The sequence below is a fragment of the Erigeron canadensis genome, chromosome 2 (assembly GCF_010389155.1).
Source record: "Erigeron canadensis isolate Cc75 chromosome 2, C_canadensis_v1, whole genome shotgun sequence".
Taxonomy (NCBI): domain Eukaryota; kingdom Viridiplantae; phylum Streptophyta; class Magnoliopsida; order Asterales; family Asteraceae; genus Erigeron; species Erigeron canadensis.
The window spans coordinates 36168766-36185350 of NC_057762.1; the positions used below are offsets into that span (position 1 = coordinate 36168766).

The window sequence follows — 16585 nt, forward strand, 5'->3', positions numbered from 1 at the left end:
GACCTTCGGGTCACATCTTCCAAGGACTCTCGGGTCAGACCTTCCAAGGCCCTTCGACCCAGTTCTACCTGGGACCATGGGTCAAAATCAATTAGGACTTTGGGGCCAAACCTCTCAAGGTCCCGTAGGGCAGATACCTCCGAACCATGGCCATGGATGTGTAAATGGGTCGGGGGCACAACAATATGCATCACAGCAACACGGTACATTACCCTACAAGTATTATGCACCACAATACAACATGTCTATTCCTGCTCCAAGACCCTATGGACCGCAAAACTGGGGGGCTCCGGTCTACCAAAACGCCCTGGAATTGCAAATAGTCGGAGGGAATGTTGAAAATTCACCATTCGTTGCTTGGATACAGAACTATCCCCTTCCAAAGGATCTAAAATACCCTTCCCACCTTGGAACGTACAAAGGCAAAAGCGATCCGGATGATTTCTTGGAAGCATTCAAGGGCGTAGCAGAAATGAAGGTCTGGAACGTACCCGTCGCGTGCCGAATGTTCAGGTATGAAATCACTTATTTTTGCAAATTTTTAATTTTCACTTAATGTGTCTCTGTATTCTATTTTAAATCCAACTTCATGATCAATGTTTTTAAATCTAACTTATTTTTAATAATGGTTCGGTCCGCTTTTCTATTTTATATTTAATGTGTCGTTTGTGTATAATGAAAAGCAGTCAAGTTTTAAATTTATAAAGTCAAGTAAATACCAAACTAAACACACTCTCACGGACAGTGGATCCGTTCATTTGTAATATAGCTATTAGGTAAGACCAGGTTCATTTATAGGGAGTATGTTTAAAAACTAAGCAAGACTAAGTAATTCTAAGTATAACACCCTGCTTTATAAAATGTGGATGTCAAAAAAAAATCAACTTTAAAACATAACTCCGTTAAGTAAAGTGTAGAAGCGTCGTTTAAAAATCTCATTTGATCCCTAACGGAATCAATAAAACATAATAAATGTCTTAAAAGGTATTACCAACAATATCATCACAATAGCCCAAATGAAATCCACAATCAACGTAAATGACAACCGACATAATAATGGCGAAACGGCTAAATAAATGTCTACGTAAGTAAATGCAACTATGGGTAACTACAGCCACAATCCTCAAGCTCCATAAGTAGCTACCCATCTCACCATTTATTGCTCAGCTTCAAGTTCTAACCTGAGGGCACAACATTTTTTCCACAAAATACAAGAGTTAGCTTAAAAGTCGAGTAAGATAACAGGTTAGTACAAAAACAAGGATTGCTAATTAAAACATTTTTATAAAGAAATATATCTCACACATATGTAGAGGCACAATCACACAATTCCAGGTAAATGACATCATAAGGATATTTAATCCTATAAAGTGCCTAGCAATCCTTATTATTCCACGTTACAACACAATTTCCACGTTCCACGATATCCACATATAGTTATGCCATTATAGTCAACAATAAAATATTTGTGTAGGCGGTCATAAGACCTTACAGGAACCTCACATCCAACATGACGGGTAACCTTTCGGGGTCCATCGGCGTCGTTATGGATAGGCATAACCAAATCCATGAGCAAACCATTTTCGCACGTATAATGGTCAATCACTCCACCCGGTATGCTCTTTCCACGATGATTGAGTCACACGGGAAGCATGTACATTGCCCCCGAGTGATCCACGTACACAAGATTCCATTGGACTAATGTGGATTAAGCTTAACACTTTTCCACGTTGTGCTCGAGACTTAAACACACGATAAATTCCACGTTAATACACGATAATTCCTCGTTAAATTATTAGGGCCCTTAACGTGCTTCGTGACATGACAACTTAAATAAGTTTAGTGTACTATGTGTACAGGCCAACAATAAACAACTATCACACAACAAACCATTTACCACAAGCTTAAAAACATCATCATGCATAAAATGTCCACAAGTAACCCCCCACATAAATCACATACCCAACATACGCATGAGATAGTTAAATATCATAAAAGGGGAAGTAATTATCAAATCTATGTTTTGTTGTGTCCCTCGTGTGTCAAAAGTAAGTGTAACACCCCGCCTTACCACAACACAATATTGTCCGTTTTGCCTGCAGGCTCACGACTTTGTTTCTGGTTGCCCGAGCAAACTTCCCAGAAGGGTCACCCATAAGGCATTGCTGCCGCCCGAGCACGCGACAATCCCAAGGGTTGCTCTGATACCATTTGTAACACCCCGCCTTACCACAACACAATATTGTCCGCTTTGCCCGCAAGCTCACGACTTTGTTTCTGGTTGCTCGGGCAAACTTCCCGGAAGGGTCACCCATAAAGAATTGCTGCCGTCCGAGCACGCTTAACTGTGGAGTTCTCCTCTCATCCACAGCCAATACGCCCAAAACGTGTTGTGTTATGTAAGGCCAATGATATTACTTATAGCCAGGTTCCCCCATCATTGACGTACATGGAGGAACCTGGCTATAAGTAATATCATTGGCCTTACATAACACAACACATTTTGGGTGTATTGGCTGTGGATGAGAGGTGAATTCCACAATTAAGCGTGCTCGGGCGGCAGCAATTCCTTATGGGTGACCATTCTGGGAAGTTTGTCCGAGCAACCAAAAACAAAGCCGTGAGCTTGCGGACAATATTGTGTTGTGGTAAGACGGGGTGTTACAAATTGGTATCAGGGAAATGGTTTAAGTGAACCAAAGACTATAGGTTTACCATAGGAATTGGACTTAAACCGATAGAGGACAAGTAGGGCTTAAGTAGGTATGCTTAGCCATTGAGATGAAACGCGTTAGGACGAGTTTGGGATTGAGTGAGAGCGTAGGTTGAGGCTTGAATGTGTTTATGTATTGCTGAATTTAATGTTGTATAGCCTTAATCTCCCTATTCTCACTTTAACTCTTGCTAACCGTCGTCACTGTATTGTAGACATAATGGTTAACACTCGTTCTAACAGTCAACGTGATATAGCTACCGTAAGTAATATATTGAATAACTACAAGTGTTGGATATACATATAATATATTTAATAACTACAAGATATGTGTAAACCGATTAAAATTGTAATTTAATTTAATTAAGGATAAGTATTGTTATAAACTTAAAAGATGAGCTATAAGATATGTCTAATATCTTAAATGTTTGACACATATACTATGAGTTTTCGTGAAAAATTATTTTGAGAACCTTTTTTTTTGTGAGAACCTTTGAGAACTTTTCAAATCAAGCACAACCGATTATTATTTTTTACATGAAAATTATTTTTTGATTGTTTTCTGGATAACTTATGTGTAATTTTAAAGTTTATAATTGTGTGGAGGCATATATTATCATCCGTTATATAATTATATGGATATTTGGATTCTTGATCATATGTGCACGAATATTGCTATGATTACATGTGATCGACTTGCATACATGTGATCATAGCAATATACGTGCACATGTGATCAAGAATCCAAATCTTCACATATATGTATAACGAATGATAATCAATGCTTCCACACAATTATAAACTTTAAAATTACACATAAGTTATTCGGAAAATAATCAAAAAACAATTTTCATGTAAAGAACAATCATCGGTTGGGCTTGATTTGAAAAGTTCTCAAAGGTTCTCGCAAAAAAAAGAGTTCTCAAAATAACTTTACCCATGAGTTTTCTATCTTACTATATATCATGCAATGTATCATAATTTTATTATTGGATCTATTTTAAAAACATCTATTAAGCCTATTAAGAAAAAATAAAGACATTTTAAATAGTTATTTATTTTTGAGAAATGAGAAACAAGTCATTTGTTTTAGATAGTAATTTTATAGATACAGATATTTAAATTATAACTAAAAGAGAAGGTTGGATACACTTGACACCCATTAAAGCCTTTTTCAGGCCTAAAACTCTCTCAAAATTAATTCTAGCGCTCTTTTTTTATTTGTTTATTAAATAGATAATTATATATAAAACTCTAGCATAAATCTTATTCTATCAAAATAAAACTTTTTAAATTTTGAAATTATATAATACCCTTAAAACTATCACAAAAATTTATTATATATATAACCTAAATTTTATTAATCATTCTCATTCATATTATTTCTCTTTTTTTTTGGAAAGGTGTGGATTAATCATCGCCTTGAAGGCTTTAGCTTAAGCTAGTTTTACATATCTTCTCACCCTCCAATACCTGGTAAGAGGAAAAACTCCCTAACTAGTCGCCCAAAGGCACAACACTAATTAGGGATAAAACCCTGCCCTTTCAAGGTTTGATCCTGAGACCTCACCTATCACAAAGAGACTATTTCCTTATGTCCAACCACTACACTGCAAGTGGAAGGACATTCATATTATTTCTCACGTTCCTATCTTTAATAAACATATCAAGTTTAGTAAATTTATTAACAAAAAATAAATATGATTATTTTTATATTAATCTATTTCTATTTTTGGTATTTTATTCGTGTTTGTTTATTATTTGATATTTAATTGTTATGTTATTTTTCATCTCTTTTATCTTAATTTGTTGTCAATTGTAGTTTGATTATAGATTCTTATTCTACTACAAAATGGTTTATTCTTTTAAATTTGTTTTGCTCATATTTTGTAAATTTTCACAAGTTTTGTTATTTACTATTTTGATATTTATTTTTGATATATATATTTTGAAACTATTCGTTCATTGAACGAGCTTGAATACTAGTAATAATTATAGATTAATATTATTCTTTTTCCTTATTAATTTTTTAATAAAAAAACTGTAATTATATAGATGGTTATCAAGTACTCCGTATATGCATATTAAATAACTTACTCATGTTAACATAATTAAAGGACTAATAATGTTTATCTCCTACAGTCTTCTAAGCCTTTAGTATAGGTTCAAATCCTATTGGACGCAATAGCAAATACTAGAAAGTAAGAAATTTGTCAGAGAGGTAATCCCTTCTTTCTTGGAAAAGGTGCTTTTGGTGGGAGTCAAAACCTGCAGTAATGACTATGCTTAACAAGCTCCTTTTAAACCCAAGTACGAAGAGTCGATAGTGCAATTCACCTTGGATTGAATGACTATGGGTATGGGATACGCTCATGACACTCCCATTTTCAGTAGGCAAAGGGATTGATGAGAACACAAAACTAAATAATGTGTATGCTTATCACAACTTATCTCCTGAAAATATTCCCTCCAAGATTTTCATTCTATTTTAAAAATCACTACCCAAAATGCTCTCGCTCCGAATTTCATTCTATTTCAAAATTTCCTTATCCCTATATCTAAGTCTTTCGTATCTCTCCTAAAATTATTCTTATTCTAAATTTCTCTCCAAAATTCCCCAAACATTACTTTTCCTCATAAATTATCTTTGCATAGTTCTGTCCTGTTTTGGATGCAACTGAAAAAGAGTAAGTGACACATCACAAGAATGGAGATAATGATTTGGCTTAACATTATTTCCGGCAACTAGTAAGACATAAATTGTTTTAAGTTTGTTTTATAGTTAGATTATTATAATATATTTCTTTTCAATAGCGCTTGGCAAATGCTTATTTATTTTTTGTTTATTTTCAGAAAAGATCAGCAAACGCATTACATGTTGCTTCTGTGGAAATCATCAAATCCGATATTTTCCTTTAGGTAAGATTTGTGTTCGTCTTCTTATACATATATATATATATACATATATAGCGGCAGTTAACTTTTTTTATATATATGTTCTTTGATGTTTAATATAGCATACTTACATCTTGTAGATCGAAAAAAAGGAAGGGTCACTTAAAAATGTGATGGCTTAAAAGAGCTGAGATTGCGCTTTGCGGAGGACGGTGTTCTTAAGTGACCGGAAAACAGGATATACGATCTTTTAACTTGTATTTTCTAAGGAAATGTCCAGTCTAACCTTTTTAGTATTTTGTAATGTAATTACATTTTTGTTCCATCAATGTATTTTAGTGAAATGAAATAAATTATATTTGTATTTCTAGTTGCGATCTTTTTTTATAATTAATTACGCAGATGGTGTGGTGAAATTGTGAACTGGATAGTGGATATACACTAAATATTTATAGAAATGAATTTACTGAAAAATATATTAAAGTAAAAGTTTTTATTTGGAACAGAAATTGAAACGGTTTTACAATATGTTCCAAATGTGATTTATATTCTAATCATTAAAAGTTCGAAACAAAATTAGCACGGTTCTTTTTCCAACCGTTACAAAACACACATATTTTAGAACGGTTTCAAACCCGTTCCAAAAATTTTTTGGAACACCATTTTTTAGTACGCATGAAAAAACGTTCCAAATAACCAAACTAACCGTAAAAGATGTTCTAATTGTGTTAACACAATTATCCTTTTGTTTAGCTGCTAAATGTTAAACCCCTCATTGGCTCATTCCCTTTGTCTGTTGTGTTTGGTACAATGGAATGGAAAGGGTGAAAAGAGAATGAGAAAGACTTGTTATGTTTGGTTGCAATGAAAAATGAGAAAGAGAATCGAGAAGTGGGAATTGATTCCATTAATTTTTTTGTTTTGTTTTAATGATGTTGTATGTATTAAATTTAATATTTATTTAAAATTTTATATTTTTCATATATTCATTCTCTGATTATACCAAACGATGGAATCTATTATCTTTCTAAATACTCATATTTAAACTTCTTTATGATACTATTTATATGACTATATAACTACTTATTATTACTACGGGTTTCCTTAATTTGAGAATCATTTTTTTTTGTTAGAACCATGAGAACTCTTAAATCACATGTTTTTTTGTTCATTCACACGTGAAATGATATAAAAATATATGTTATAGAATAAACTTTTTTAAGAAACCTTTAAAATAGCATTTTATGAACTTATGAACGAATTTGTTCACGTTTTTTTGTTAACATATGACAAACGGCTATATATAAAGTTCTGGAAAAAAAAAATTTTGCAACATATATTTTTATAACGTGTCACATGTGAATGAACAAAAAAACATGTGATCGAATATGAAATTTAGGAGTTATCACAATTCTTAAAAACATGGGTTATCAAGATAAGAGTCCCCTTATTACTACTTATATAAATAAATCGATAAAAGCAAAGATACATGCGATAATCTACCAATAAACTAAAACAGAATTGTAACATTTATTGATTGACATGTGACGTAGTATTTAAACGACACGTGTCTCCTTGATTTATATTTAAAAAATAATTCTTAGCTATAGATACCATATAATTATCTATTAAATAATCTTTATGTGTTCGTCTACAAATATAAAACTTGGAAGAATTTGAGTTTGTTTCAAACTCCATTGTTAATTATTTATTTTGTTTTTTTTTTTGTTTTGATATGTGAATCATCAACGAGGTTTTTATTTTCTTTTATTTATCTTATATTAAAACATATTAGGTTATTAATAAAATAACAAAATATTTTAAACTCTAAAAATTTGAACATTACATTTATGTAAATTCTAAAGCCTTTTATAACTTTTATATTTGCTCAAGAAAAATTATCTATCAATATATTAAAAGAGAATTGATACATATCCTTTAAAATTTAGGTAAATAAATTTTACTTACCTTATATATTTTCAAGATATATATCTATAAAAATATTTTTTTGTATTTATTATTCTCATACAATGTATCTATTTGTTTAAGAAAATATCATTAATAATACTAATAGTTTATTATCGGTTTATTTTAACCATAATTTATTTTATACTCACGAATTATGTATGTAACATATGCGAATATCTTTATTATACAATGTATATAGCTACCGTATTAAGACTAGTATACGGATAAAAAATAAGTTCATGTATATGTAGGGCGAATCTCATTAAAGGTTCGTGGGGGCCCGACCCCCTCCGCCGTTTATTCGTTTTTAATGTGATTTTATTTGAATTTCGTTTTAAAAATTGTTTTCCTAGTATTATATTTGGATCTCGTTTTTGACATGCTCTGTGATTTTCGACCGTCACTGGATGTATTGATTTTCACCCTTCGTTTTAGCTGAAAGACAAACAACAAAACTCCAAAACATGCATGTGACTTGTGACATATATATACATTAAAAAGATACGTGTCTAAATATATATAAGTAACGTACCATTACCATATATACAATGCATTACAAAGATAGGTACAACATTTTTTTTATATATATATAATATAATCGATCTATAGGAAACTCAAGCAAATTCTGATACAGTACCAACTCTTTGTTTCACATAAAACTGAAGTAGGGAGATATGGAGGAGGGGTTGTTGTTGTTGAAGCAGGCGGAACAGCATCAGTGGAGATGGCCGAAGAATGTTGAATTCGCGGAGGAGGTCAAGAGGACTTGTTACATAGCGTTCCCAATGGTGGCGGTCACAGTCTCACAAAACTTGCTGCGGGTCGCTTCCATGTCTATGGTTGGTCATCTTGGTGAGCTACAACTCTCTGGCACTGCAGTCGCTACTTCACTCACTAATGTCACCGGCTTCAGCCTTCTCGTACGTAAATGTCTTCCTTTTCAATTTTTCTTTCAAGGAGTGAAAAATATACAACAATGTTTAATTTACCCATCCGCAACAATGCGCATGTTTTATACAGTTATACACTATATATACATAGTATAAGATGTTGTGGATGATTACTCATGTTATAGATTTATCACTACCCTTTTCTTAATGAGTTGATCGATCAATTGCGGGCCTTGCAACATTTCACAACTTTTTGAACTTGAAATCGACAGTTTGGAATGGCGAGTGCGTTAGAAACTTTATGCGGGCAGGCTTACGGAGCAGGACAGTACAGAAAGCTTGGTTACTACACATATGGCGCGATAATTTCTCTGCTTTTGGTCTGTTTCCCCATTTCTGTTTTATGGATATGCATTGACAAACTTCTAATCCTTCTCGGCCAAGACCCTTTGATTTCGGCTGAAGCACGTAAATTCTCAGTGTGGCTCATCCCTACACTGTTCCCTTACGCCATACTCCAATTAATTATTCGATATTTACTGTCACAAAGTCTCATTTTTCCAATGCTATGGAGCTCAATCTCTGTACTAGTTCTTCATGTACCTATATGTTGGGCTCTAGTGTTCAAGCTGGGTTTGGGGATTGTTGGAGCAGCATTAGCAATCGGAGTATCGTACACTTTGAATGTGATCTTTCTTGGGGTTTACTTGTATAACTCGAAAGCATGTGAAAAGACTCGTGTCATGTGTTCACAAGATGTTATGACAGATATCAAGGAGTTTTTCCGCTTGGCCATCCCATCTGCTATCATGATATGGTATAATCACTTGTATAGGACCCTTTGCCACATTATTCATGTACCAATTAGTCAATTACTTATGCACCAACATATAATTTCTCTTTGTTGGGTAGTCTTGAATGGTGGTCGTACGAGATTGTTGTGTTGCTGTCTGGCCTACTACCAAATCCACAATTAGAGACTTCAGTGCTCTCAATATGGTATGGCAATCTTCTGTTGAGTAAAGTCACAAGACTGAAACTTTTGAACATCTTTTACTAATTCATAGTATGTGTATTCATCTACTGCAACAGCTTGACAGTTGGTGCCTTACACTACTACATACCGTACTCATTTGGAGCGGCTGCAAGGTTTGTTCTTCACACTTCAATTAATGTTTCGCCCAAGTTACAATAAGTTCAATGTATAAGGTGAAATACCACTGTTTGCAGCACACGTGTATCCAACGAATTAGGAGCTGGGAATCCAAAGGCTGCAAAAATGGCTGTCTTGGCTGTATCGGCTCTTGGAGCAGTGGAAGTGATCTTAGCCATCACCATTCTTTTCTGCTCTCATTCTGTTCTTGGATACGCATTTGGTAATGAAAAGGAATTAGTTGACTATGTTAAAGATATCACCCTCCTCCTTTGTTTCACCATATTTGCAGATACAATACAATCAATTCTTTCAGGTTCACTTCTTTAAATCCCTTACTGAAATATATCTACTTTGAAACCATAAGAAAGAAGATAAAACTCTTGAATGTTGATTTTCTTAACAGGAGTTGCTAGAGGGAGTGGGTGGCAGCATATTGGGGCATACATCAATCTCGGGTCATATTATCTTGTCGGAATCCCTATGGCGCTGGTCCTAGGGTTTTTGTGGCGACTAAAAGGGGAAGGATTGTGGGGTGGACTTTGTATCGGATCTACAGTGCAATGCATTCTGCTTACTCTTGTAACATGTTTCACTAATTGGGAAAAACAGGTTCTTGATTTAACCCACAATTTCTATCTGATCTTACTCTGCTACTCCACCGATTGATCAATTTAATGTTCCTTCTGTGGTTTTCTCAGGTCACAAAGGCAAGAGAACGGGTGTTTTACAGGGCAAGTTTTGATGAGGAATGATTCTTTAGTTAAAGAAACAAAACAAGCTTACACATGAACAATGAAGACTTTTCTACTAACCGGAAATGCTGAAGAGGCAAACAACCAATACTCAGATATATAGATAGAGATATAGATGAGGAACTTCAACAATGGTTTAATGGAAACCATATGATGTTAGTTTGTGAAGAATATTAGTTGCATTCATTTTGTATAATATCAATCGAGTTACTTACTATAGCCTTATTGTTGTGTCCATGGATATATTTTCATAGAGAATAAACAGCAACATTGCAAAGTTTCAGTTTTTCCTACCTTCATATAAAACATCTACCAACATATTCACTTTAGGTAGCTCGGAAGCAATCAAAAGAGATTAAAGATCAACACTACGTGAATTTCCAAGTTATTAAATGAATTTGTATCAAACTTAACACATGGTTCACCTAGAGCGTTTTGGGCCAAGAGGAAAGGAAACTCGTTGACCGATATTTTGAGTGATGTCACTCTGTTCTTGTGATGGATCAGTCCTAGAATCACTACCATCTTCCTCTTCCTCAGTTTCTTCAATAGCTTCACTTGTTCGCTTCTTTGAGATCACAAGCTGGTAATTTGGACTAATCAAGGTGTCTGCCTCTGGAGGCAACGCCATCCCTGGTGTATTTATCGACTTTGGCAATGGAATTTTGTTCCTGATCCTTGCTAATTCTAGTAGGACCTTTCAAAATTATCATTTCAAAATCATTTAACATAACAGAGTTAATGAGGAGATTCAACTTAGATTGAGTAGATTAGCATACCTCTCGTGGAGGGGGTTGGGAGAAGCTGAAATTGACTTTTGACTGAATAGCTAGTTTGACATCATCAGAATCGATAGTCGACTTTCCAGCATGTTCAGAGTATACCTGTGCATCTGTAAGCACATCCACCACATATCGATACCAAAGTTCTAGAAACTGGTGAACAACACGTGGTTCATAGTGGTCAACTCCCATTGATTTGAGCAATGTTTTAATAATTTTTGCGTCCCTTGGCAAATCCTCCTCTCCATCAGCCATTCCTCAAATCTGATATCTGCAATTTAATCATACGTTGAATTACTGTTCATCTCTGAAAATATATAGCTTTTATTGTTTGAGGAACCGGAAATCATTCTGGAACAGCAGGTCTAACAAGTACAAAAACTAGTAGTCCGGACTAAAATAAATATTGGAATGAATAAGCAGATTCAGTATATTTAAAAAGAAACAACACTATAAAGCCTCTAAGGTATACGCATTTTCCAGTATCCGGTATTACACACATCTACAAGAAATAATATAGGTGAAAAACTATTGAATGGTCCAAATTAAAAGTTGAAGCCACGACCAAAACCACCTGCATCAGATACTTATTTTGGAATGGACAAAACAGCAAAGGATAACAAGCTGACAAATTTAGATCTAGTGAAATTTAGTTAAGCGGATTACACATAACTAAACTAATTCTAATATTAATATATTTAAAGCGATTTCAAGTTTTAACGGAAATATAGCATTCAGGCCATCAAAAGTACAAACTGCGAATATATCTTCTTGAAATAAACTACTAAAAGTCTACAACTAGTAATATATAGACCAACTAGCAACCCATCAAAATTTTAATATAAATGAACAAAATAAACAGAATAAGGCAGAAAATTGGGACACTGAAGCCAACATAGAAATGAGAGCTGATAAGATAGCAAAAATTAAGTCAAGAAGACGGAGGAGCTAATCCGAAGCATGAGTAGTGTGGTCAAAATCACAAACCATATCATTTATTATATTTGTGGGTTAACTGTTTAAGTGGTTTTGCTTTGCATGCCTAGAAACATACCCCCTCTGTTCCCAATAATACATCTTCAAGCGTCAAGGTTAACTGCTAACTTTGAAATTCATAATTACAACCATTTCCTTAACAAACTCAATGCCAACATCTTTCTGAATTGTCGTGTTGATATGAAGTCTGAATATAGTCAAGAAAAACATCTTCAAAAGTAATTGGTTTCAGATCACAACTGATGCTGAAAATCATTTAACTGGAACTTAAAAGTAAAACTAAATGTCACATTGAGTAAAAGGCCAAGGGCAACAGTCGTTTTTAATGTTCAAACTCACCAACTTGGACCAATATATTTAACAACGTCCTTAGCTCCAAAAAAGCCCTTGCTTCAGCAAAATTGACAAATACTTAACTATAAATCCAAAACTTTCAAAATCAAAGAAAAAAAGCCCCAGACTCTTTTAAATTCCTTTATGTATACCATGCAATCAGTGCAGGTTAGTTATCATCAAATTTTTAGACATTTAATCAGATAACTCCTAATCCACACGGAACCCGGAGGGGCTGCAAAGACACTGGCTTAAATGCTGCCATAAAATAAATATAGTGCTCAAGTTAACGATCCTGGAAAACATTGCAGCGACTTTTACCACTTAACTTGTTTATCTCAACTTTGCAAGTTTCTGTTTTTTCCACAGGAAACAAAGGCGAGACAAGTAAAAAAATACACCATAGAAGTCTCATCCAAACAAAAGTGAATAGAATGTGGAATAACAATAAGGTAATCCACAGTACACAAAATTTCATACAAAAAATCGATGATATGTATTAAGACAAGCAAAGTTATCGATACACACAATTAAAACTTGGTTCAAAACTTATTAAATAAAGAAACATTAAAGCAGATAAAAATCACGAATCAACAAAGAAACTTGCTTTAAAAGGATTCACTTAAACTTGTGAGACATGAATTTGACTTAAACAATAGCATTTTAGCTTAGAAAATATTACATTAGATAAGATTACAAACGTAGCTTAGAAAGTTTCACTAAGTAGAACTTTTATGTTAAGGAATTAAACGATCACCACCCTTTAAATGAACTTTTCAACCTATGTGTTACTTATCAATGCTTGCCTAATAAAAATACAAGCATAATAATACTGTTTTAAAATTAACAATATTGACAGTAGCTAACGTTCACAATCTTCTTATTCTAACTCAATCGAGTACGATACATATTGCAAGAGACTCTTTACTGTCGGTGTTTGAGAGTGTATACTTTAACTGCATATAGCTTATTGCGTTTTTCCAGAGCCAAAACGCACTTTAAAGTCTTTCACTATTAGGTGCGCTCTACTGTTCTAGCTTATTTCAAGGAAAAAGCAAACTTATTTTTAAGCCTTGTAAGTGCTGTTTATTTAAAACACAGCTTTTAAGCCATAAGCTCTTACGAATAAGCCAAATCCAAGACGACGAAACTATAAATTCTTTTCTACAGAACCTAAAACTGACATCTCTGTTTTCGCTAATCGCTCATTGCTCAATTCGACACATTAAATAGCTAATAATAACAAAGATTCCGACTATAAACTAGCTTATCTTTAAGACCAACAACCTACAAGTACTTTAAGAAGCTGGGCATAAATAAAGTTTGTTCATTTAGGCATTTTAACAAACACTTGGTAAGCATGTTAACAAGATAGATGCATATGGATTACAAGAAAAGAGGTAATAAGGCTCTACCAGTGGGTAAATTACATAGCCCTAATTATTATAATTACGAAATATATAAGTAATCAGATAAAGTTTTAATTGATAATGAAAACCATAATTTTGAAGTTAAATGAAATATACCGGAATGAAGATCTTGTGATGAAGAAAGTGGAAGAAATTAGCTTCTGCGCACACAAGTTTAGAGATTTTTATGACTACGAGAGTTTCTTTGTATATTGGGTCTATATCTAAATTCGCTTTGTCCAGGAATTTTCTAATCTATCGTTTTATGTAGTTTTTTCTCCCCTTTTTTATAACTAATATCGTTTTTTGTATTGATTTCACCCAATTAATCTTTATATTTTGCATTGCTAGTATGACATTAACTAAATATGTGAACCTAGATGAAATATTATGGAGTGTATGTAGTGATTTGAGGGATCTAGAAAACCTATACTCGTAATTTACAGTTTATTATAATGTTTGAGTTACATGATGTTTAAAAATCGAAAAAACATTCGGTTAACTGAAACATAGACAAATACTAGCACGGTCCTCGCGTAATGCGGGGATGGCGTGGCAGCGACAACGGTCTGATGGTGGCGACGACTCGTAATTTACTGTTTATTATAATGTTCGAGTTACATGATGGTAGCGACATCGAATAGTGTATGTTGATGTAAATGTAATTAATGTAAGAGTAATCATCTGAACTTCAGGTTTTTTAACATAAAATTATACCCTTAGCCCCTTGAAGTTACAAGATGCACCCAAAAAACTCTCTTAATGTGAGAGAGACTATACCCATGATGGATACATTTGCAGTTCAAATACTAAACCCTTAATGTAAAATTAATTGTGGTAGTGGGGATATTTTAGAAGATAAGAATTAAATTTATGGTGTAAAATTAGTTTATTAAGGATAATTACGGAACTTTTTATAAATAGTAAAGGAGAGTTTATTAAAGGTATCATGCAAATTATAATAAAAAAAAAGTCAAAGAAACTAAAGTGATGCATAAAAATCCCAATAAGTCTTAACAAATGGCGCTTTAGTGAGTCATCTTTAATTACTTATCACACTTAAGCCCATATCACCGGCCGGCCGGGGTTACAAAAAGATCCAGGAGAGAAATTAAGTTTAAGTAACGACTAATGAGTCCAATTAGAATTTACTAGGTAGAGTACTGATCCTGGATCCAATCTGGTGGATTGGAGTTCCACGGACCACCACTTTTTAACTAATTAATTAACTTCCATACCGCAATTGGAAAAAGATGATTAGAAATTTCGACATCATATCATATTATTTTTATTTGTTGCAGACAGGAGGAACTTTTAGACTAATTATTATATATGAACAATCTTTAACATTTATCATCATCATTATTGAACAATCTTTAACTTCAATATATACGTTACGACTTAATTACGAGTACAATTTACAACAACGTCCATCAGTCCATGTATGGATATATCGATCCCGACGGTCAAGATTATGTTTGTAAATCTGGAACAACGCCACATTAGTTAACCAATAGATATATATAATCGTCTAAAGATCATGTACTAGCTACTTGGAATCTTGAACCATGCATGCATTTCCTTCCCACACTTTGTATCCATATATATATGCATGTGATTTTTAATTTACTTAATTACCTCTTAATTCCCTCCGCTTCCCATATACGAGTACATATTTCTTCATTATTTATCTTCCCATATACCTCTTCCCTCATAAGCATGCAAAGGTTAGATTAGTGGTAAACACCATTGCCTCTGGAAACAGAGGTCATGGGTTCGATCCTCATCCCATGCAAAGGTTGGAGGGTCTTTTCTACCATTTAGGTAGAAACTGGAAGCAGCCTCTCTACTTAGGTAGAGGTAATTAAGGTCTGCCTACATCTTAACCTCCCCCATACACCGTCAAGGTATTGAGGCTCAAAACCCACAAAAGACGGCACTGAGCAATTACTTTTTTTTCATAAGCATGCAATATAATATTCCAAAAGAAGCAAATATTAAGGGTAATGACAGAAGTATAAAGAGCACAAAGAAGTGAGGTGCAGTAGCCTATGCACCTCAGGTCCTCTCCGTGCTCTCTATCTTCTGTCAACATCCATACATACGTGCTTCTTTCCTTTTGATGATCAACTTGATTAGTGCAACCCAACCACTTGACACATTGTACGTGATTGTACTAATTAAAGCCTGATAATTGTACATGTTAAGCTACATGTTTTAACCTTAAGAGACCAAAAGAATTTAAAGTTAATTAAGAATAAGATGAAAAGGTAAATCACAATCAAAGAATAATGAAATGCAAATAAGGAAGATCCAATACAAGTTAATTACTAACCGATTTCGAGTAACCACGTACTAACATATCGTCATCTTTAATTCTCTCTACATATCATTTTCCAATGATTATTATTTGAAGCTAGCTCTTTAACTATCTAAGATTCCATATATGGTTGATAATAAGGGAAGAGAAAGAAGTCTGTATAGTATGTTGGATGAATATAACGATCACATGATGTACCTATTTATAGGAAACCATGTCACTCTCTTTACATGTTTATATTTGTATGTGTTTGTATATGTGTAATATAAATCCTATTTGACAGCTACCTTCAATATGGTAAAATGTTTTTTCAAAAAATTAATTGATACAAATTAGCCGATCAAAGTGTAGAGTTTAACCTGCAATTTGGT

General features: G+C 33.6%; 2 protein-coding genes and 1 long non-coding RNA gene across 3 annotated transcripts; 2 read left to right on the plus strand and 1 right to left on the minus strand.

Moving 5' to 3' along the window:
* Positions 1–5257: 5257 nt before the first annotated feature.
* Positions 5258–5978, plus strand: LOC122590294. Its single transcript, XR_006322443.1, has 3 exons — positions 5258–5461; positions 5567–5632; positions 5749–5978. It is a non-coding gene; the product is annotated as an uncharacterized LOC122590294 (long non-coding RNA).
* Positions 5979–8154: 2176 nt separating this feature from the next.
* LOC122587465 (protein DETOXIFICATION 14-like) lies at positions 8155–10593 on the plus strand. Its single transcript, XM_043759646.1, has 7 exons — positions 8155–8496; positions 8739–9283; positions 9379–9465; positions 9559–9615; positions 9697–9935; positions 10026–10231; positions 10321–10593. The coding sequence occupies exons 1-7, from the start codon at positions 8251–8253 to the stop codon at positions 10372–10374; spliced, it is 1434 nt and encodes a 477-aa protein (XP_043615581.1). The 5' UTR covers positions 8155–8250; the 3' UTR covers positions 10375–10593.
* Positions 10594–10644: 51 nt separating this feature from the next.
* Positions 10645–14115, minus strand: LOC122587463 (transcription initiation factor TFIID subunit 9-like). Its single transcript, XM_043759645.1, has 3 exons — positions 14012–14115; positions 11154–11427; positions 10645–11071 (listed from the first exon to the last, which is right to left on the minus strand). The coding sequence occupies exons 2-3, from the start codon at positions 11409–11411 to the stop codon at positions 10796–10798; spliced, it is 534 nt and encodes a 177-aa protein (XP_043615580.1). The 5' UTR covers positions 11412–11427; positions 14012–14115; the 3' UTR covers positions 10645–10795.
* Between the last annotated feature and the right edge of the window lie 2470 nt (positions 14116–16585).